We start from the raw sequence: 17,444 nt of genomic DNA, 5'->3' as shown, positions 1-17,444 counted from the left end.
ATGGTTGGGCATTGAAAGAGGTGGGTCCCAGCTCTGGGCAAGAGGTGTTACTTTTCCAGTGGCAAAGGGTCACACACACCCCTGATTGAAATCTTGATTATATCCACAAAGAATGTTGCCCTAGGCTTTGCTAATTCTGGGATTCACCCTTTACACAGACTCTCAAGTTTGCTTATCATCTCCTAGCAATCCTCTTCCTTCTGTGTCACTGCCAGGGTCATTTCTGCTGGTCAGGAGCAGCCCACCCAACGCCATGCCCTGCTGGGGAATACCAGCCGGCCAGGGGCTCTGCATCCTGCATTCCATGCCAGAGAGGATTCTACTGCCAGGAGCTGGTGTCAGGAGATCCCAAGCGCTGCCCACCACACTCTTACTGTCCTACAGGTTCACTGAAACTTGCATACCAGCTATGCCAAGGATTCAAATGTCGTGTGCCTCACTGTGATCCCAGACTTGTACAAACCTAATGTGTGTCTTCCTGTAGGCCAGGTGATGAGGAGGTGGCAATGAGCAAGCGTGGCATAGTTGCCGCCTTGCTTTTCTGGGAGTCATTTGTTATACTCTGACACAGTTCTAGAGTCCTGCCAAATCACAACAGTCTTTCTAGGACTCTTTATTGTCTCTGTGGTCTCCCTTTCAGGCACATGGGTTCCTTTCACGTGTCCTGAAGGCACCTTCACTCCTGTAAATATGACTGGCCTCTGGAATGAGAAGGAATGCCTGCCTTGCTTGCCTGGTCACTACTGCAGGTATCTTGCATTTTTTCACCTTGTCTTAAGCAGTTTGTCATCCTTTTTTTGTGCTGTTAAGTCAATGCTAAGTCCCTCCCAGCTTCTTTACCAGATCTCTCATTCAAAGAAAAGAAATATAAGCTTAGACACAGTTTTTGAGTACAGAGGTGTTGGATCTGTAAATTTTGGGGAGGCATCCCAAAGCAGTCGGACATTGTTGTGGTACAAAGAAGCATCTGAAAGAGATAGTAGGTAGCATTGGTGAAAACACGGAAGTAATTCAGAAAGTCCAGCCTAGTAAAGTCATCCACAATTTCATTTAAAGCAATTTTCCCATGTTCATGGAATTTGAACTAGAGTGCCTGGCTCACTCTAGTCATCTGCATGTTTTTATAAGTGGAAAACCTGCGTCTGTTATCTCTCTCATATCAGTGTAAAAAAACTCTTGTTGCAGACTTCACAGAGCTCATTGCATCAATACTTGTTCTGTTTCTGCACAGTCTCATTAGCAGTGTGTAAATTCCTACTGTCCTTGCTCCAGGCGTGGACAGCTGGAGGGGAAGTGTGCTGCTGGATACTTCTGCCTTGCTGGGAGCTCTCAATCTACTCCACAGGGCCACAGCTTTTCCTGGAGCCTCCTGGCAGGGTGCCGCTGGGGTCAGGTGTGTGCAGGGCTGTGTCCTGCAGGTAAGCAAGAATCTCAGTAGTGTTGAAAATATAGAATATTGACTTGCTGCTAACCAACTGGAGAGCATCTGTTTTCTTGCGTAATATATTGTGATGCCTTGTTTGAAGTTGTCATTGGTTTCTTCTGTGTTTATGTCTTCTGAACAAAGAGGTGCGCCTGACTGTTGCAGCACAAACTAGCAGGCTGCAACAAGGCTTTACCGTTGGTCAGATTCTACCATCTGTGCTGTATCTCCTTCCTCCAGAGGTCAGACCACCCTGCTCCTCCTCCACCTGACACACCCCCCCCCCATCCTCAGGGCTATTTAACCATTTAGCAGGAACGAGCTACACCTGCACATTGTCCATGTCAATCAGCCCACTGCCTCTGAGGCAAGGCCACAGCTGCATGTTATCAATGCTCATCAGCCCACTGCCTTCATTCCTCTACACCTGACCAAAAAGGCCACCTTTAATTTTCGGTGCTACATTCTAGTCCAGAAGAGTTTGAAGGCGCTGGTTTGGTGCTCCATATGCCCAGCAGCATCCCAACAGCTGGGTACAGATGTTCATCCTACAACAACAGGAGGCTCTTGCTGATTCATTTTTGCCATTGGAGGACTTTTATGTTTTACTTTCATCTCTTCTTTTTTTTTTTTTTTTTCTCACCCATTTCTGTAGGTTTCTACTGCCTGGAAGGATCTGAGGTACCTATACCATGTCCTGCCAATACTATTAGAGATGTTCCAGGGGCTGTGAAGAGAGAAGATTGCCTGCCCTGTCCACCGGGCCACTGGTGCAAAGCAGGTTAGAACCTGGGCGTAAACAGTGAGGAGAGGGCATGGCAGCTGCTTTTCAAGAGTTGTATGTATCCCTGAGTCTGGTGAGACTAGCTTTGAAACTAGATACTGTACGGTGGAACAGCCCTCACAGCAGGACACACTCTCTAGCGAAGCGTTCAAGTATCTGCAGAGGAGACATTTAACATGGTTAATATAATGTGCTGTTCCAGCAAACACTGGAAATGTAGGAGAGCCTGAAATCACAACAAAGTCTCCAAATATCCCTGTGTGCCATCTGTCAGAAGTGGTACATGGATTGTGGAGGTGGATTGTACACATACATGCAGTAGTTTAGAAAGGACCCAGGGAGGACACAGAAGAAAGGGGTTTCAATTAACGATGAAGAAATGACTTCTTAAAGCCCTACTTTCTGCTTGTTAGGGGATTCGGAAGCATATCCATGTCCATCAGGACACTATTGCTTGGGAGGCAACAGCAGCGACCACAGCAGTCTTCTGGTACCTCAGAAATGCCCACCACAAACTTACCGCAAGCACCCAGGGGCTCAGAGCCTGGCAGATTGCCAGCCATGTCCTCCAGGCTATCACTGCCCTTTATCGGGTAAGTGCCAGGTGAAAGCCAGCCTTTTCCTACCTCTAGAGCTCATTACAGAATTCCTTAAGATGAGACAGGGAAAGGGGGAAGTAACTGATGTTCACAGAGAGGTAAAACCCCTTTTCTAGAACCCCTCCTAGCCATTCAGCCTCCCTTTCTTCATTCCTTTCTCTTCCTAACAGGTCTGACCAGGTTTGAGGATTATCCCTGCCCCCCTGGATACTGGTGCCCTGGTAAAGGAGATGTTTTCCTTTGTCCAGCTGGCACTTCCAGGATCCAGCCTGGTGCAAAATCATTGGAAGAGTGTGATCCCTGCTCACCTGGATACTATTGCCCGGATCCGGCACAGACAGGGCTGCCTAACACCCAAGGGGTGCCTTGTGAACCTGGCTATGAATGCCCAGCAGGTGACATGGCCATGCTCCTTCATTTTCTCTATTTGCAGCTATTTCTGAGTCTAGATGGCTGACAGTGCACAGCAGGTGTTTAGCAGTGACTACAGTCCTATTCTTGCAGCAGCCCTCCCAGGATAATGGTCACTGATGGAGTAGCTTTAGAAGTGGATTTATTACCCTGAATTCTTTTCCTGGCTTTGGGCCTTTGAATTCCCATCTCCAGTTCTTCAGCCCTCCCTTCCTGTTCTCGTTCAGCTGAGGTTCACAGAGGAGGTGGTCTGGGCCTGGAGAAGGAGCAGGTACCTTTCATCGCCCAGGGCTGGGCATTCAGGTGTCAGCATTTCATGCTAAATAGCAAACTGGTTCCCAACAGACCTGTGCCCTTTTGTGAGCATGAGGAAGAGTGCAGTGTTTATGGGCAGTCACACATATTAAAGTCCTCTTGCTCACTGTCTCCCCAGTGCATAATCTCCTGTTCTGGGAATGTCACGTGATCAATCACTGTTTCCCCTTTTTTCCACCAGGTTCAGTAAATCCAAAACCTTGCAGGCCTGGCCGATACTGTGATACTCGCACAGCCGTGCCTTCAGTGTGCCCTGCTGGCTATTACTGTCCTGAAGGATCGTCGACATACAATAGCCCTGAGCAGCTGTGAGTACCTAGCATGTTTGGTGCAGCCAGCTTTAAGTTTCTAAAAATTCTTGAATATTTTGAAATGGGCCTGTGATAAAACCTGAGTTAATGCTTCAACCATGGTGGCTGTGCATTGGGCAAAAGCAAAGGTATCTTTGTAATTACAGTGACGGATTTGGTGCCTGCTAAGACTGAATAGATTGTGATTTCTGGTAGTTAGTTTGAGCCTGGAACCAGATGAGAACCATTTTTAATTTTGCCCTCAGTTTGCACTGGTCATTGAATCCAGAAATCAAAATATTTTCAAAGACTTTCTTCCCTCTTCCTGCCTTGTTTTGCCTTCCAGGTGTGTATTTCCCCACTACTGCCCCCCAGGCAGTGCCCATCCACTGTCTTGTGAAGGCGGGTATATGGCCCTCGGCTTGCCTGGTCCAAGGGATTCATCTGAGAAGTTCTGCAGAATCTGTGATGCAGGCACCTATCGCAGTGACACTCTCATCACGGCACCCTGTCAGCCCTGCCCAGCAGGCTTCATCTGCCCACAAGGTAAATGGAGCTGCTGTGGAGGAGTGGGGCAAGCAGCTTAAATTGTAATCACAGAGTTTCGAGGTCTGTGTGGGCAAACCTCTTAATCCTTAACGGTTATAAATCCCTGGTGTGGGCTGTCACATCAGTTTGTGGAGCATTTGTCGTGGCAGGTTGTGTGTAGGTTGAGGGTATAGAGAAATGGGTCAGGAGTCGGTTGGATATGGGTGTCCTGTCTCTCAGAGGGTGACCTCTCAGGCCCTTGCAAGCCCTGTTTTCTCTAATTTCGTGGCTTAGCTGAGAGGCCCAGAGTTAATATATTACCAGAAGTAAAAAGTAAACCTAGGGGTTCTACATTTTGCTGTGTGACAGTCATTGCTGCTTGCAACCTGCTGAGTTAGGATGCAAGAGGAATAGCTTTACAATAGCTTTACTTGCTTGGGTCCATGAGCAGTGTCTGTGTCTGAAAGCCCACCACTTTCTCTAGGCAGCGAGAATTACCACAAGAAACCTTGCCCCAGTGGCCATTACTGCCCTCCCCTGGCATCTGCCCCTCTGCCCTGTCCCCCGGGGACCCATGGGAGCAGCAGCTTCGCAAAGCGTATAGAGGATTGCCAGGCCTGTCCTGCTGGCACCTTCAATCACCTTCCTGCTCAGGCTGCCTGCTTCCCCTGTGGCAGCTCGTCTTCCTCTCAGCCTGGTGAGTTTTGCTGTGTGTGAGTGAAACTTTCATCACTGTTAAGGGAAAGGCTAAAAAGGAAATCACCTAGAAATGTGATCCCCCGCCACGTGGTTTTACGGTGGACCACAAGCCCTGATATCCTCATGATGCTGTATGTGCCACCAATGCCTGACTGTTCTTCCTCTGTCCCAGCCAGGAGGATTTTTTTTTTCCTTACACTCTGTTAGCCAAGGGGATTTGATCTCCTTCAAGGAAGGAAGGGATGAGCAGCCCTACTGATTCTTGCTCTATCATTGCTTTGAAAACAGCAGAGTGTCACCAAGAGTACTTTTGCCCTGAACTGGGGAGCTTGCATTAAGTGTAGATGTGCTTTTGAGCCAAAATTGGGTACTGAACCGTGTCCATTTTGAGCCATGATGAAGTGGGAGAAGGTGGGAAAACTGGAAAACTTGGCAGCTTTGATTGATTGGGTCCTTACCCTATCTGGTGGCTTAATGTACAAATTAATGGAGTGCTTGTCAAAATGCTGCTGCTGCAAATGACCAGCTGGGCCTTTCTGCATCTTCTGTTAAATGGACACCTCAGGAAATGGGCTAATGATTGTGCTGGTGGAGCAAAAGCCAGGCTGGCTCCAGCTGGCTTTCCTGTTGGCTCAGCTCTGCTGTGCTAGTGGGGTAGCAGCCTCCAGGAGTGCCACTAAAACAAGCAGCATGATTTGGTCAAAGACCGTTCAACACAGGAACTGTTCCTTTTCAGAGAGCACAGGTTTTTACAAACTGTATTTCCTACCCAGATTACCACTCTAAATACAGCCTCTTCTCTAAGGTGCTAGCAGCTGTACCTGCCGTGGGCTGAACCGGGCTTTCCAGCAGTCAGATGCCTCCTGTATCTGCCGGGCAGGTTACGTTTACTATGATGAGAGAGGCAAGAAAGACCCTGACAGCAACAGCGATCAGGACTGCCAACCTCAGGTGAAATTTGACTTCAAAACAAAACAGTTGCGTGAAATGCAGGAGAGGGAGGGTAATTCAATGCTTTAGGTAAGCCCTGTCTGAGTGTGTGCATGCAATCCACGTTCCCCTCTCTGGGCTGCTGCAGACATGAGCAAGTCTTTTAGCTGGTTTGTTTGAGATTCCTGACCATTCCTTGTAGGATAATGGCATTTATCTTTACTGGAATCTTGGGAGGATAAACTCAGAAAGGATGGAGGCAAAGGATACTTCTGTGCTAGGGCAGTGGGGAGCAGCGCAGTGTGTTTGATTACAGATGCAGGAATGTAAGCTTCTATATTGTTATGATGGAGTTCTTCATCAGACCTGCTTGAGGAATTTGGATGGGAAGGGAAATGGTTGTGATCTTCCTTCTTTGCTTCTCACGTTGTCTTTTCATGACCCTTGCTGGATTACCTTTACGTTGAATGTCAGCAGTGTGGGTGGGGGAGGAAGAGAATTTTAGGGATGCTGCATCTCGGTTGAAGTGCCAGAGCTTGTCTGGTTTCACACATTGGATGGGTGTTGTTCTTCCAGGTGGATGAGCTCTGTGCTCCTGGAGAGGTCCGTCTGGCATCTACGCGCCAGTGCGTTTTTCCTGAGCGATATGACTGCTCTCCTTCTTGTGGACCTGCAGGTGGAGAGATTAATGCAGAGCTGGGCATGTAAGTCTCAGGCTAGCCTCTCATTAAGAAGCACTTCACAATTAGTTCTGACTGCCTGAGTTATGGATCCCATGAGGTCATTTCAGGGTAGGGCTGTGGGAGGTGTTTCTGAGAAACTTTCCGTTGCTGGAGTTCCTTTCTGTGGAAATACTGGCCTTCAGTCCGCATTCATTGGCCTCGTTCCTCTACCTGGAGAGCACGCCTGTGTTTTTGGCGTTACCTAGGGATTTTGTAAGCCTGGGTGGAGACACCAGAATGAGCACTGAGTGACAAGGGGAGGGTGGACACAGCTCGCAGTTTTCTGAGGCAGGCCTTCTCCACCTGCCTCAGGTTGAGCCCCCATACAGTGGATGGTCGCTGTTAGATGTAGACCAGAACTGGGAAAATCAATCCTCAGTTGTCATTTCCCTCCTTTCCCCACGTTAATGCTAAGTCACTGAAGCTAGTTCTTGCCGTAGGATACTACTTTTTTCTCTTTGTGAATGAACTTCTGTATTGAAAAATCTCCTCCTGGCATGGATTACATAGAAATCTAGTGTGTTAAAATTACACTGTTTCTTTCAACCGTTTTCTCAAAGCAGAACTTTAGGGAGGGGTGCATGATGCTCTGTTACAGGGCTGAAGCTGATCTCTGTTGCACACCAACAGAGGTCTGTTGGAGAGTGGGTGTTGCATTTTGACCTTTCACATGCATTGAATAGCAGACACAGAACTAGACGAGATGGGCTGTGAGTTTGCTTTATCCTGTTTTCCATGGACACAGAGTAGGCCCGCTCATTGTGTAGACCGTAAGACACTGTGGCTAGCCTGACCATCAGGATGATGTAGCTGTTTGCTCAAGGATCATAAATCATCAAGACCTTCTGTCCACTTTGTAGATGTCACTGCAAGCAGTATGTCTCTGCTGAGGAGCTCTGTGACCAGCTGTGTTTGCTGAAAGCCCCACAGATCACCTTGGGATTTGGCATCAATAGAGAGCTGCTTCTGAGGATGAATGAAGGAGAAGTGCGGGTAAGCGTGGAGTAGGGGAATGCTTTCTCAGCGTGCGGGTCTGGAGAGGGCCCTTACAGATTATGGTTAGGTAAAGGGACTCCTGGGGGCTGGGATTACAGAAGGGTACAAAGCTGTGAGCAGAGGGGAGAGGCTCAGTGTGTCTCCTTACCCAGGGTACTGACTAGGCAGCAGGTTGGTGCACTACTGAGAAATGTCGGTTTCTGAATGGTGGAGAAGAAAACCTCACTAGAGCAGTTTGTACAACTGAAGATAAGGCTGATCACAAGCCAGGGTCAGACTCCAGGGTTGACAGTGATCAATGTTCCCCTCTGCTTTTAATAGGAAGTGGCAAACGTCCTGGGCCCAGATGAACATGTGCAGAAAAGCCAGCGGGTGCATTTAGTTCTGTTTTGTCCCACTGGGGTGCTGGGTTTCATTGTCTCCAACACCGATGTTCTGGATGCATTTCTCACTGGTAAGGCTTGAGAGCCCCTGAGAGGGAACTGAAGCTCCAGCCAGACTAAGCCATTCATTTCCTTTCAAGCTGGCACAGCAAGTGGCCAGCAAGTTGGCACAGAGGGAATTTATTGTCAGACACTCAGAGCTGTCTACAAAGTAGGGAGAGATCTTGTTCTCTCTGGGAGTAAACAATGGGGACCTACGCTGGCTGCCTGGTTAGCTCCCTGGGAACAGGTCAAATAAAATTGTAGGGTGATTTTGGCCTTCCAAGGAACTAGAAGGAAACTCCATTTGGTGGCAAATCTGTTGGCAAGTGTGTGGTGGCTCCCAATTCCAGTTGCTCCTCATTTATGGAGTGTGACTGAGAGCAGAATTTGGCTTTGTGAGCAGTAACTGCCCACAGATATGAAGTAAATAGTTCTTCATTGCCAAGGGTTAGGTGTTTTCACATGCTGATCATTTTGCAGAATTAATTCTTTTTTCATCTGTTGCCTGTGGCAGGAGATTTTTCATCAGATCAGTTGCTGCAGAAAGGCCGTCGAGTCCAGAGGACTTCCTCCAAAGATATCCATGCCTTGCCCCTTGTTCCTAACCCAGTAGTATGTTTGGAAGCAGGAGACACGATCCTTTTCCAGCTTAGCATCAATTCCCACAGTGAGTGTTGCTGGATCTGTGTGCGCTCTTCACAGATATGTGTCCAGACCTGTTTAGAGCAACGACTCCGCATTTCATAGTACTGCATGTATGAGCACATTCCTTCACCTCCCTGTCTCTCTCGCCTTCAGGGGATTCCAGAACTTTAGTTTAGGCTCTGCCATTGACTTACCTGGTGTATTTTTTACTTTTTGACTGGATTTCTGTAGAGTAGAGGTGAAGTTTGCTCTCTGTTGGAAAGCTAAGTCTTTGTTGGGCAGTAATGCATCATGCAAATGAGTTGACACTGCATGGCCCTTGTAAAGAAATGCAGTTATGTAGTTCTTTGCCAGACCGCTGTCAGCTATCCTAATTGCTGTGGGTCAGAGCTGCTGACGCTCTGCTGAACTGTTCCCAGGTCGTTCCTCCAGCCATTACCCTGTTTATCAGAAGCAGCATCTATATAACAACAACCCAGGCTGGGATTTTGGACCCTTCCGAAGGCTAGACCACCTTATCCAGGAGACTCACCTCAACATCTCCTGGTAATATCTGCTGTGATTAATAGTGCATGTGTTACGGGCAGGATTTAAGACTGAGTCTTTCATGAAATCAGTAGGTCCTTGGCACTGAGCAGTGTGTGAAGACGCCAGAGTTCAGTGTGTTCAAGTGCATGTATTTAACAGTCATCCTGGCTGGAGGCTAAGGGAGGCTTGGATCAGCCAGTGCCTTCCTTACTTCTCCCTTTTAGGTTTGCCCATGTTTTCCTGGAGTCTGGGACTTATGTTTTCAGGGATAAGACCATTCAGGAACACTTTCTGATTGTGACTGTGAATGAAGCAAATGTGGGCTGTGACCCCAGAGATGTGTCCTTCCAGCCCTCTTCCCTGTTCCAGCTGGCCAGACGTGGGGTTTTGAAGCAACAGAATCTGAACTTGGCTCCTAACTGGGCTGCTGTCACAGGTACAGCCAAAACACTGACCTTGAACCTTGATGCTTAGCCATGACCTTTCTGGTACCTCTTTGGGTGTTGTTAAAACAAGTATTTTGGTTGGGTGTTGTTTAGTTGTGGGTTTTTTGAAATACCATAAAACCACTGCCTTTGTCAGTTTTAAGCCCTTTTTCCAGTAAAGCTTCTCTTCCTGAAAGTTCACTGCTCTCTAGCCAAGAACCTGCCTGTGTAGGAGCTGAAGCAAGGAGAAAGGAAAGAAGCAGTTGTGTTTTTCCCCACACCCTGCTTGAAGAATTCAAGTAATTGAGGGTTTTGTTTTCCCTGGCTTGAAAGCAGAAAGTGCCACTGTGTTTCCGTGATAAATGATGCATTTAATTTCAATATAGTTTAAAAGTTCACTAAAAGCTAAACACCAGGGCAGTTAAGGTCTTTCCTCAAGGCCATACCTCTGTGTAAGCGCTGTGTACACACCAGTCCCTTGTCCATCAGTGGGAGGACGCTAAAGCAAAGAGAAATGAAAGTGTGACTTGCAAGCATGATCCTTGGTTCTGTCCCCTTCAGCTGGTAATGCTGAAAACTTTTTGCCTCGTTGCCTGTGTGCACTGGATCAACAAGGCGAGAAGCAGAAGCCCACGTAATGAATACGAAAGTTGCTAAATGTTGATTTTGTGGGGGAGGGAGGCTGTTCAGTGAAGTGTAAAAGGGAGACCGTGTTGCTGATGCACATAGTTGCCTGTGTTTCTTACTTCTTGCCATCACTCTTGGCTTCCTCAGTGGTCCTCTTTGTTCTGGGCTTCCTAATTGTGGTGCTGACAACCCTGGCTATAGTGCTGCAGCCTGCTGTCCCAATCATTAGCCCCCTGAAGAGCTGGAAGCCACGATGGAGGAGCCTGGGCGAGCCGCACATCCCACCGGAGTACATCCTCCTTAAAGACAGGTAAACCGCCCTTGTGTGGGTATCTGGAGCTCAGACCTTGATAGTACAAAAGTATGTCCTGTTGCAGTTCCTGAATCTCTCATTCCCCGATGCTGGACTTCTTGCCAGCTTTACAGTATGCTGAGTTTCTAGCTGCACAAGCAGTTTCTTGGGATTACCCAGGAATTCCCCAGCAATATTCCAGCTCTCTTTCACTGCAGTGTATGACAGCTCTGTTGTCATCTGCACAACAATTATTGCCTGAATTACCTGGCCTAGGTTTCCTCTGCATGTTTTGACTTCAAAATCTAGACAAGAACCCTATCCTTCTGCTTGAACTAGGCTGATGATGCTGTGGTATCTGATGTTACTGAGAAGAATGAGATGCTCTTCAGCCTCTTTGTCATTTCCTCTAGCCTTCGGTTCTATCAAACTGTTGGTCCTCATGGTTCTGGAGAGGATGCTGACTTTGGAGAGAAGGGAGCTGCGCATAATGCAGGTGAAGTGCTGTGCCAACTCCAGGTGTCCCACTGGTTTCTTCCCACTTATTCCCCATTCTGTCGTCTTCTGTTTAACTGTCAAGTATGAGATTTTGATACCTCGTTTTGATACCTCGAAATCTGCATGCAAACACTGGCGCTTTGCCTACTGAGCACTCTCCTGTTTGTGCACATTTGCACCACACACCCCAAACTTCTGTCCTAGGTTTATTTGATCTCTTTAGTTGGGGAGTGTAACCTCCTGTCATTGGAATGGGTTGGCGTTGTCTCCTTTAAGAGTTAGGAGGGTAAGTGGCCAGCCCTGGAAAGTCCTTTAAAACAACAGCGGGTTCAGATAACTAGTGAAGAAAATAAAGATCTTTAAAAATACTTCCTTGGGTTCTGTTGGTCATTCAGTTCTCTGAAGGCACATGACTCTTGGTGCTTGTTCGCCTTCTGGGGGTGACCTCATCTTGGGAATTTCGGGATGTTCACAGGGTACAGCAGGTCCAGAGCCCAGCAGATGGCACCATCTAGTGATGCTGAGAACAGCTTACAGGGAAGTAGCATCCTGACAGTTTACTGGACAAGTTAGGAGTCGATAGTAACGCTCTGTCATCCTCCCCCTCACGCAGGAACGAGACCTCTTACATCTCTTGCCTCATCCGTTTTCCTCCTTCACAGAACACAAAATGCTGTTGCCTCCTATGGACAGGCAGTGCCCCCCTCTGGAAAATAAAGTATGATAGAGCTGTGGCCAGTGATTAAGTGTGAGCCTTACCTTGTGTTTCAGAAGAGTGTTCTGCACTGAGGGTTCTGGAGGATTTCAGTGTTCGCACCCTGTACGATAAGCTGGAAGATCAGAATTTGCATCTGGCATCTCAGCTGGCAAAGCACAGGATGGATGTGTTGGCATTTTACAATGGAATCAGCCAGCAGATTCAAAGTCTTGTGGTCAGTGTGAAGGAACAGTTGAGGGAAGGGAGTCTTGGAACTGTAATTTGTAAGATAAGTGGTTTCCCTGATGTGGCAGTTTACTGAGGGATAGCTCTTAATCCTTTCGGTACCTTACTTTGGCATAAAATAACTACGCTAATCTCTGTTTTGATAGGAAAGGCAAAATGTGGAATAGGTGGATTGTGAGGCTTGCAGAGTCTAATACTGCTGCTTTCTGTAATCAGGACATGGTGCAAGCACAGGACTCTGAAGGCCTGAAAATCTTTGTTGAGCAAAGGATTTGTGGGCGTAAAAATGCAGACAGCAGCCGGGCAGCAGTGGGTGCCGAACAATGCGATCAACACTGTAGCAACGACTTCGTGGCAGGTGAGAGAACCAGGTCAAGAGAGGAGTGATGCGTAAGGGTGGCATCAGCGGACCAGTTGAAAACAAGGCATGGCTCATACATGAGACGAGATCCCACAAGATCATGTCTTCCAGTGGTGGTGTCGTTCTGTAAGGGCTGACAGACTGTCGGGTGAGCTCAACGGGAAGACAGATCTGTCAGCTTAGGAAAGGGTAAGCACGGTTATCTGGAAGTGTTACAGCACGAGGTGTCTTGGAGCTGTCTTGTGGAATTTCCAAAGAAAGGTTCCTGCCCTTGGTTTTGCTCTGGAGATATCATTCTTCATGTGGTTCTGTAGAAGGCCTTTTAAATTGCTTGTCGGGTTCATTAGGTGCTCCATGGCAAGAGGCAACAGAATTAATGAAAGCTCTGGAAATGCTTCTTGGGAATGCTCCGTGTAAGAACGTAGCTGTGAAACAAGCGATGGAGCTAAAGGTCCACGGGCAGGAGGCGGTGGCAGTTGTATCCTCGCTGGACAGCCTGGCCAGTGAAAGTAAACCAGAAGTAGTGGAAGGGCAGGTGAGTTGCAGGTGTCTGTTGTTGGGCCATCTCTCACCTTTTTGCTAGTTTTTCCACTTGCCCATTTATTTTAACAGTTGGGCCCTTTCTGTCCCACAGGATCGTGAGCTTTTCAGTAGGAAAGACGCTTTCTTCAGCTTCCCTGGACATGAAGAACATGGTAAGGGCAGTGACTTAGTTGTGGGTGCCACGGGTGGTTTTCAGAGATCATAGTAGAAGGCTGATTCCATGAAGTCTAGGTTAAGAGTGGATATGTATGTTTGTTAACAGAGCAAATGTATAATTACTTTTCCCATTTATGTGATTTCTTACTTAACTTTCTGCTGAGGACAACAAAATTTCTCCAGTAAGGGGAAAGTCACTTCTGCCTCCTCTGTCCCTCTGTAAGAGTGAAGTCAAGGAGCTTTTGTCCCCACAGACCCTTTACACATATATTGAGTGACTGCCTGTAAAGAAGAGATTGAGTGTCATTATACTTACTAAACACGACTATGGGGAGCTCAGGAAAACTCTGTACCATCAGTTCTGTGATCCTCACAGCCTCTGGGTAGACGTTCCCTGTGCTCAATACAGTATTTGCTCATGGCAGCATGTATATTGCAGTCATTCAGCCATGAGGAGCCTCTACTTACTTGAGGAGTAGAAGTGCCTCCCTGTTTCCTTCAGGTTGCGATCTCCAGTTGGCTTATCTGGCTGAGTTGGAGGTGGAGGGCCTGATAGCAGCTTCCCCCCTTGCCAAGACTCTGTGTGAGATCAAGCAAGCTTTGGTGAACCTGCAGCAACCTTCAGACCTTGTTAATCCAGGTAACAAATCTTAGTCTGTATGGTGGTTTCTGTTTCCCTATAGTGGATAGGAAATAAGATTACAAAATGGGATGGAGATACGTTGTCTCTCCTCCTTGGTGTAAAACATACATGCAGGTCATTGAAAAGAAGTCAGCAGAAGGCCAATAAGCAGACCAAAGTACATAACTAATTCACAGGTGTAGGCTTGTTTCCTTCTTTCTCTCAGCAGGTACTTAGAGGATTTTTGCTTCTTATTAATCCATTTGTAAGAGCTTTTCTGTTCATCATAACAGGTTTCCAGGGAAAATGTTGCAATGTAGCCAAGATCTGTGATCTTACCAAGCAGTTTACCAGCAAAGGAATAAGGCATCTGTTCTCTTCATGTGTACTGGTTGATAGCTGTAAATAAACAAAGAGTTAAAATAAGCAGTGTGTCTTCTGAACTGAACGCTTTCCTCAAGCTGCTGCTGAATTTTTAGACTGTGATGCTTAGAGTTCGCCTTTATTAATGGTGTGGGTTTGGTGTAAATATGGGTGGATCCTTTGCATTATTTTGAAATTCAGATACAGTGAGCTCTGCAAAGGCCTGAATATGCGAGCGACATGCACTGTGCAGCTTGCCACGTACTCTGGAGCCAGTGCAGAGTGCTGGCGGTAGATCCTGTTATGGTTTTTTGCCCATTGGACTAGGTTGCCTTAGTGGTGGCATAGCAGTTCCTCAGTGCTGTCCACTGAATTTGCACTCTGCTTTTGTTTTGGATTTCTGTAACAGACAGCAAACATCAAACAAGCATGGGGAGCTCAGCCCTCTTCTGAGCTGCTGGATTCTTGGGCCACAAAGAGGGATGAAACTCTGCTGGAAATGAAGAGGAGCTGCATTGCTCAGAGGATTGAAGAGACCAGAAGCAGAAGTATTTCATCTTTTGTGAAGTGAAATAGCCACCAGCTCATTTCCTTGAGGAACCTAGTTTATCCTTGGCAATGGCTGAAGGTGGATTATTGGAGAATGTGCGTGTCTGTGGACAGAGTTGCAGTACCTGAAGTATCAGAATAGATGTGTGTTTAGTTAGAGATGTGCTTGGTCATTTACATAATGAATAGTCCATATTCCGTTTGCTTAATCTGATTGAAATACTTTCACACTTGCCTTCGATTATTAATAATTTGTAGACTTGAGAAGGAAGCTGAGGTTCTTGACATTGTTTACTAATTGTATAGTTTTCATTGTTAAGTCAGTAAAGCAGAAAATATGTGAGGCCATGGGTATGGCTAGAGCCATACTTCTAGCCCTTGGCCAGCATCTCTCCATTGCTTCTGCATGTTTTCAATATATTGTGTGAGATCTACTGGCAGAGACCTTGAAGACCTCTAGAGATGTCATTTCTTTGAGGAAAGAGTACACTTAAACTATTCCTAGTAGCAGTGACTGCAGGGAATGGTGTAGCTGCTGGTGTCCAGTGCTTTGGGAGCCTGATCTTTAAAATGAAAACATCCTTCCTACCGTTCTTATCCTTTTGATCTGTCTGTATGAGGCCAAGAGAGCCTGGCTGTGAAGAGGGCTATGCTTCTGTGGAACAGGAGCAGAATCGGAACACCTGCTCCATCTCTTCCTACACAGTATTCCTTAGTTCCAGGTGGAGTACAGCAACGTAGTATTTCTTGACTGTGAGCCAGCACAGTACCTTGGCAACCCCCACAGGTAGGCTTCAGCCAGCTCTTTCCACCAGCAAAGCCCGTTCTCTTCTCACTGCAGTGTTTACTGAACTGCTTATCTGTGAACGGCGGACCCACTCCTTCGTGGTTCCTAGGCACAAATCGGTGTCTGCACCTTCTGCCTTTGCATAACCATAGTGAGTATTAAGAGAGCGAGACTTCAGTGCCCAAGAGCCAAGACAGAAGCTCTCAGTTTTACTTCCACTAATGGTGTCTCTGGATCCAGAGGAACTGCAAGGACTTTTGCCACCATCATTTTGGTGGTTCCGTGTTTTCTGAGCTTGCTCCCATAAACAAAAGATTTGGTCTGGCTCCTTTGCAGCTCCACCTTGGGAGAATTTAGGTGCTTACTAACACTTTGAAGGGACTTTCAGACAATGGGAACCTACAGGCAAACACTACAAAACACCTGCAGGTTACTCTCTGTGATTGCCTGTTCTAGAACATAGTAGTGAAAAAACTGTCATTGCTCTCCTCATTGCTTTCTTTTTTAGATTATCAGCAGGTATGTTTGTAACAGTACTACATGGAGGTAAGCATCTTCAGTGATTGTTGTATATCCACAGGGAAACATGGTACCCAGACAGGTGATAAAATTACCTCTGTGGCAAATTGTGGTTCCAAGTTATATTTGTAAAAGGCAGGGTGGAAGGTAATAGTAAATAAAATCTATCAGCTTTTTCATTGTAACATTTTTCCAATGGAAACAATTTTTTGCTTTAAATCAAAACTAAGATGCATATGGAACTTTTGCTAGAAGCTTTCAGTTATCCCACTGTGGTTTTCTTAACAAGTACACTTTAGTCATAAGTAAACATTATTCAGTTTCAGAATATTTTGGGTCTCTTTTTTTTTCCCCATAAAGCCAAAGAATATCAATGAAAAGACCAGATTTTCACACAACGTTTCGATTTGTGCTCTGTTAATAGGTACTTGGAAAGAACAAATAAAAAGAGGAGTGGTGCAACCAGTGGTTTTGTTCTGCTCCTGAAGTATTTACTGTTGATAGCTCTTTTTCTAGTGGTCTATGGAATCTTCTGGACGTCCAGCGCTGTCTGGAGTAGCTGTGAAGTCCCCTCGCATTCAGAAAGGTGCTATTTCCCTGAGACTGCTGATAAGAATGATCAAGTGCAGGGTCACTTAATTTGGAATTTGGAGAAGGGTCACAGGGCTGTTGTTTTTTCTTCGGTTGCTTTGACTCATGCCTCTCAACAGAAAATGAAAGGGCCCTTTTCAACATTCAGTGTAAAGTTCAGCTTCCCTTGGAGAGCATCACACACTGCTGTGGCTGTGAGAAGGAAGGCATGGCTGAGTTCCCTGGAAAGGAACCTCTTTGGGTTATGGCTCTGTGTGTCTCTCTGATTTCTGAAACGAGCAGGGTGGTTTCTGCTGACTCTGTCTTCCAGTGTGAAACTGTTGTCAAGCTTCCCAGTGTGTTAACGAAGCCAGATAATGTTCCCAGTGGTGTTTGTTGCAGTTACTGAGGCCGCCCCTGGCTGTGCTCATTATCTGGTTAATCCTTACCTCTTACACACAGGCAGCTAGAATAAAGTGCTTTTAAAAGCTGTTAGAAGAAAAAGTTCAATGAAAATGTCCATCTGAAGAAATTACCCAATAAAGGTTTCATTGCTATGTCAGCACCTTGAAATGTGCTAACAACCCACATCTGCTGGTGGATTCTTTGCAGGTTTTCATGCTCAGCCCTTAAATACAACCATGTTAACTAAGCCTATCAAGTTGCCACTGATGAACATAACCATACTGGCCATCCACTGAATTCTCCTAGACCGTAGCGGCTGCAGTGTATTACAAGCCAGCTTATCCCACAGCAAAAGAGGTTTGCACTGGGTTGTATGAGCTGGGTTTGACTTGACATAAAGTATATGCATCGATATAACGTGGCTGACTGACCACTAGGATGAGGGGCAGAAAATTGTTTTGAGATGGTCCTGCATCATGGTACTCAACT

The 17,444-nt window shown here is 46.6% G+C and overlaps 2 protein-coding genes across 2 annotated transcripts; both read left to right on the top strand.

The window, feature by feature from the left end:
• Nucleotides 1–234: 234 nt before the first annotated feature.
• On the top strand, nt 235–9,405 carry LOC114011913 (multiple epidermal growth factor-like domains protein 6). Its single transcript, XM_055819494.1, has 14 exons — nt 235–749; nt 1,273–1,418; nt 2,079–2,204; nt 2,621–2,800; nt 2,977–3,201; nt 3,714–3,840; nt 4,169–4,368; nt 4,835–5,047; nt 5,855–6,000; nt 6,556–6,683; nt 7,562–7,694; nt 8,019–8,151; nt 8,637–8,789; nt 9,187–9,405. The coding sequence occupies exons 1-14, from the start codon at nt 691–693 to the stop codon at nt 9,315–9,317; spliced, it is 2,100 nt and encodes a 699-aa protein (XP_055675469.1). The 5' UTR covers nt 235–690; the 3' UTR covers nt 9,318–9,405.
• Nucleotides 9,406–9,524: 119 nt separating this feature from the next.
• LOC114011916 (uncharacterized) lies at nt 9,525–16,583 on the top strand. The gene is made up of 9 exons (XM_027785512.2): nt 9,525–9,731; nt 10,495–10,657; nt 11,053–11,135; nt 11,909–12,069; nt 12,297–12,438; nt 12,789–12,976; nt 13,076–13,136; nt 13,643–13,780; nt 14,535–16,583. Exons 4-9 carry the CDS (start codon nt 12,016–12,018, stop codon nt 14,576–14,578), a joined length of 627 nt encoding a protein of 208 aa, XP_027641313.2. The 5' UTR covers nt 9,525–9,731; nt 10,495–10,657; nt 11,053–11,135; nt 11,909–12,015; the 3' UTR covers nt 14,579–16,583.
• Nucleotides 16,584–17,444: the final 861 nt, after the last annotated feature.

The sequence above is a fragment of the Falco peregrinus genome, chromosome 15 (genome assembly GCF_023634155.1).
Source record: "Falco peregrinus isolate bFalPer1 chromosome 15, bFalPer1.pri, whole genome shotgun sequence".
NCBI lineage: Eukaryota > Metazoa > Chordata > Aves > Falconiformes > Falconidae > Falco > Falco peregrinus.
Note: the sequence above shows the minus strand (reverse complement) of the source record. Positions and strands in the feature narration are given on the sequence as shown.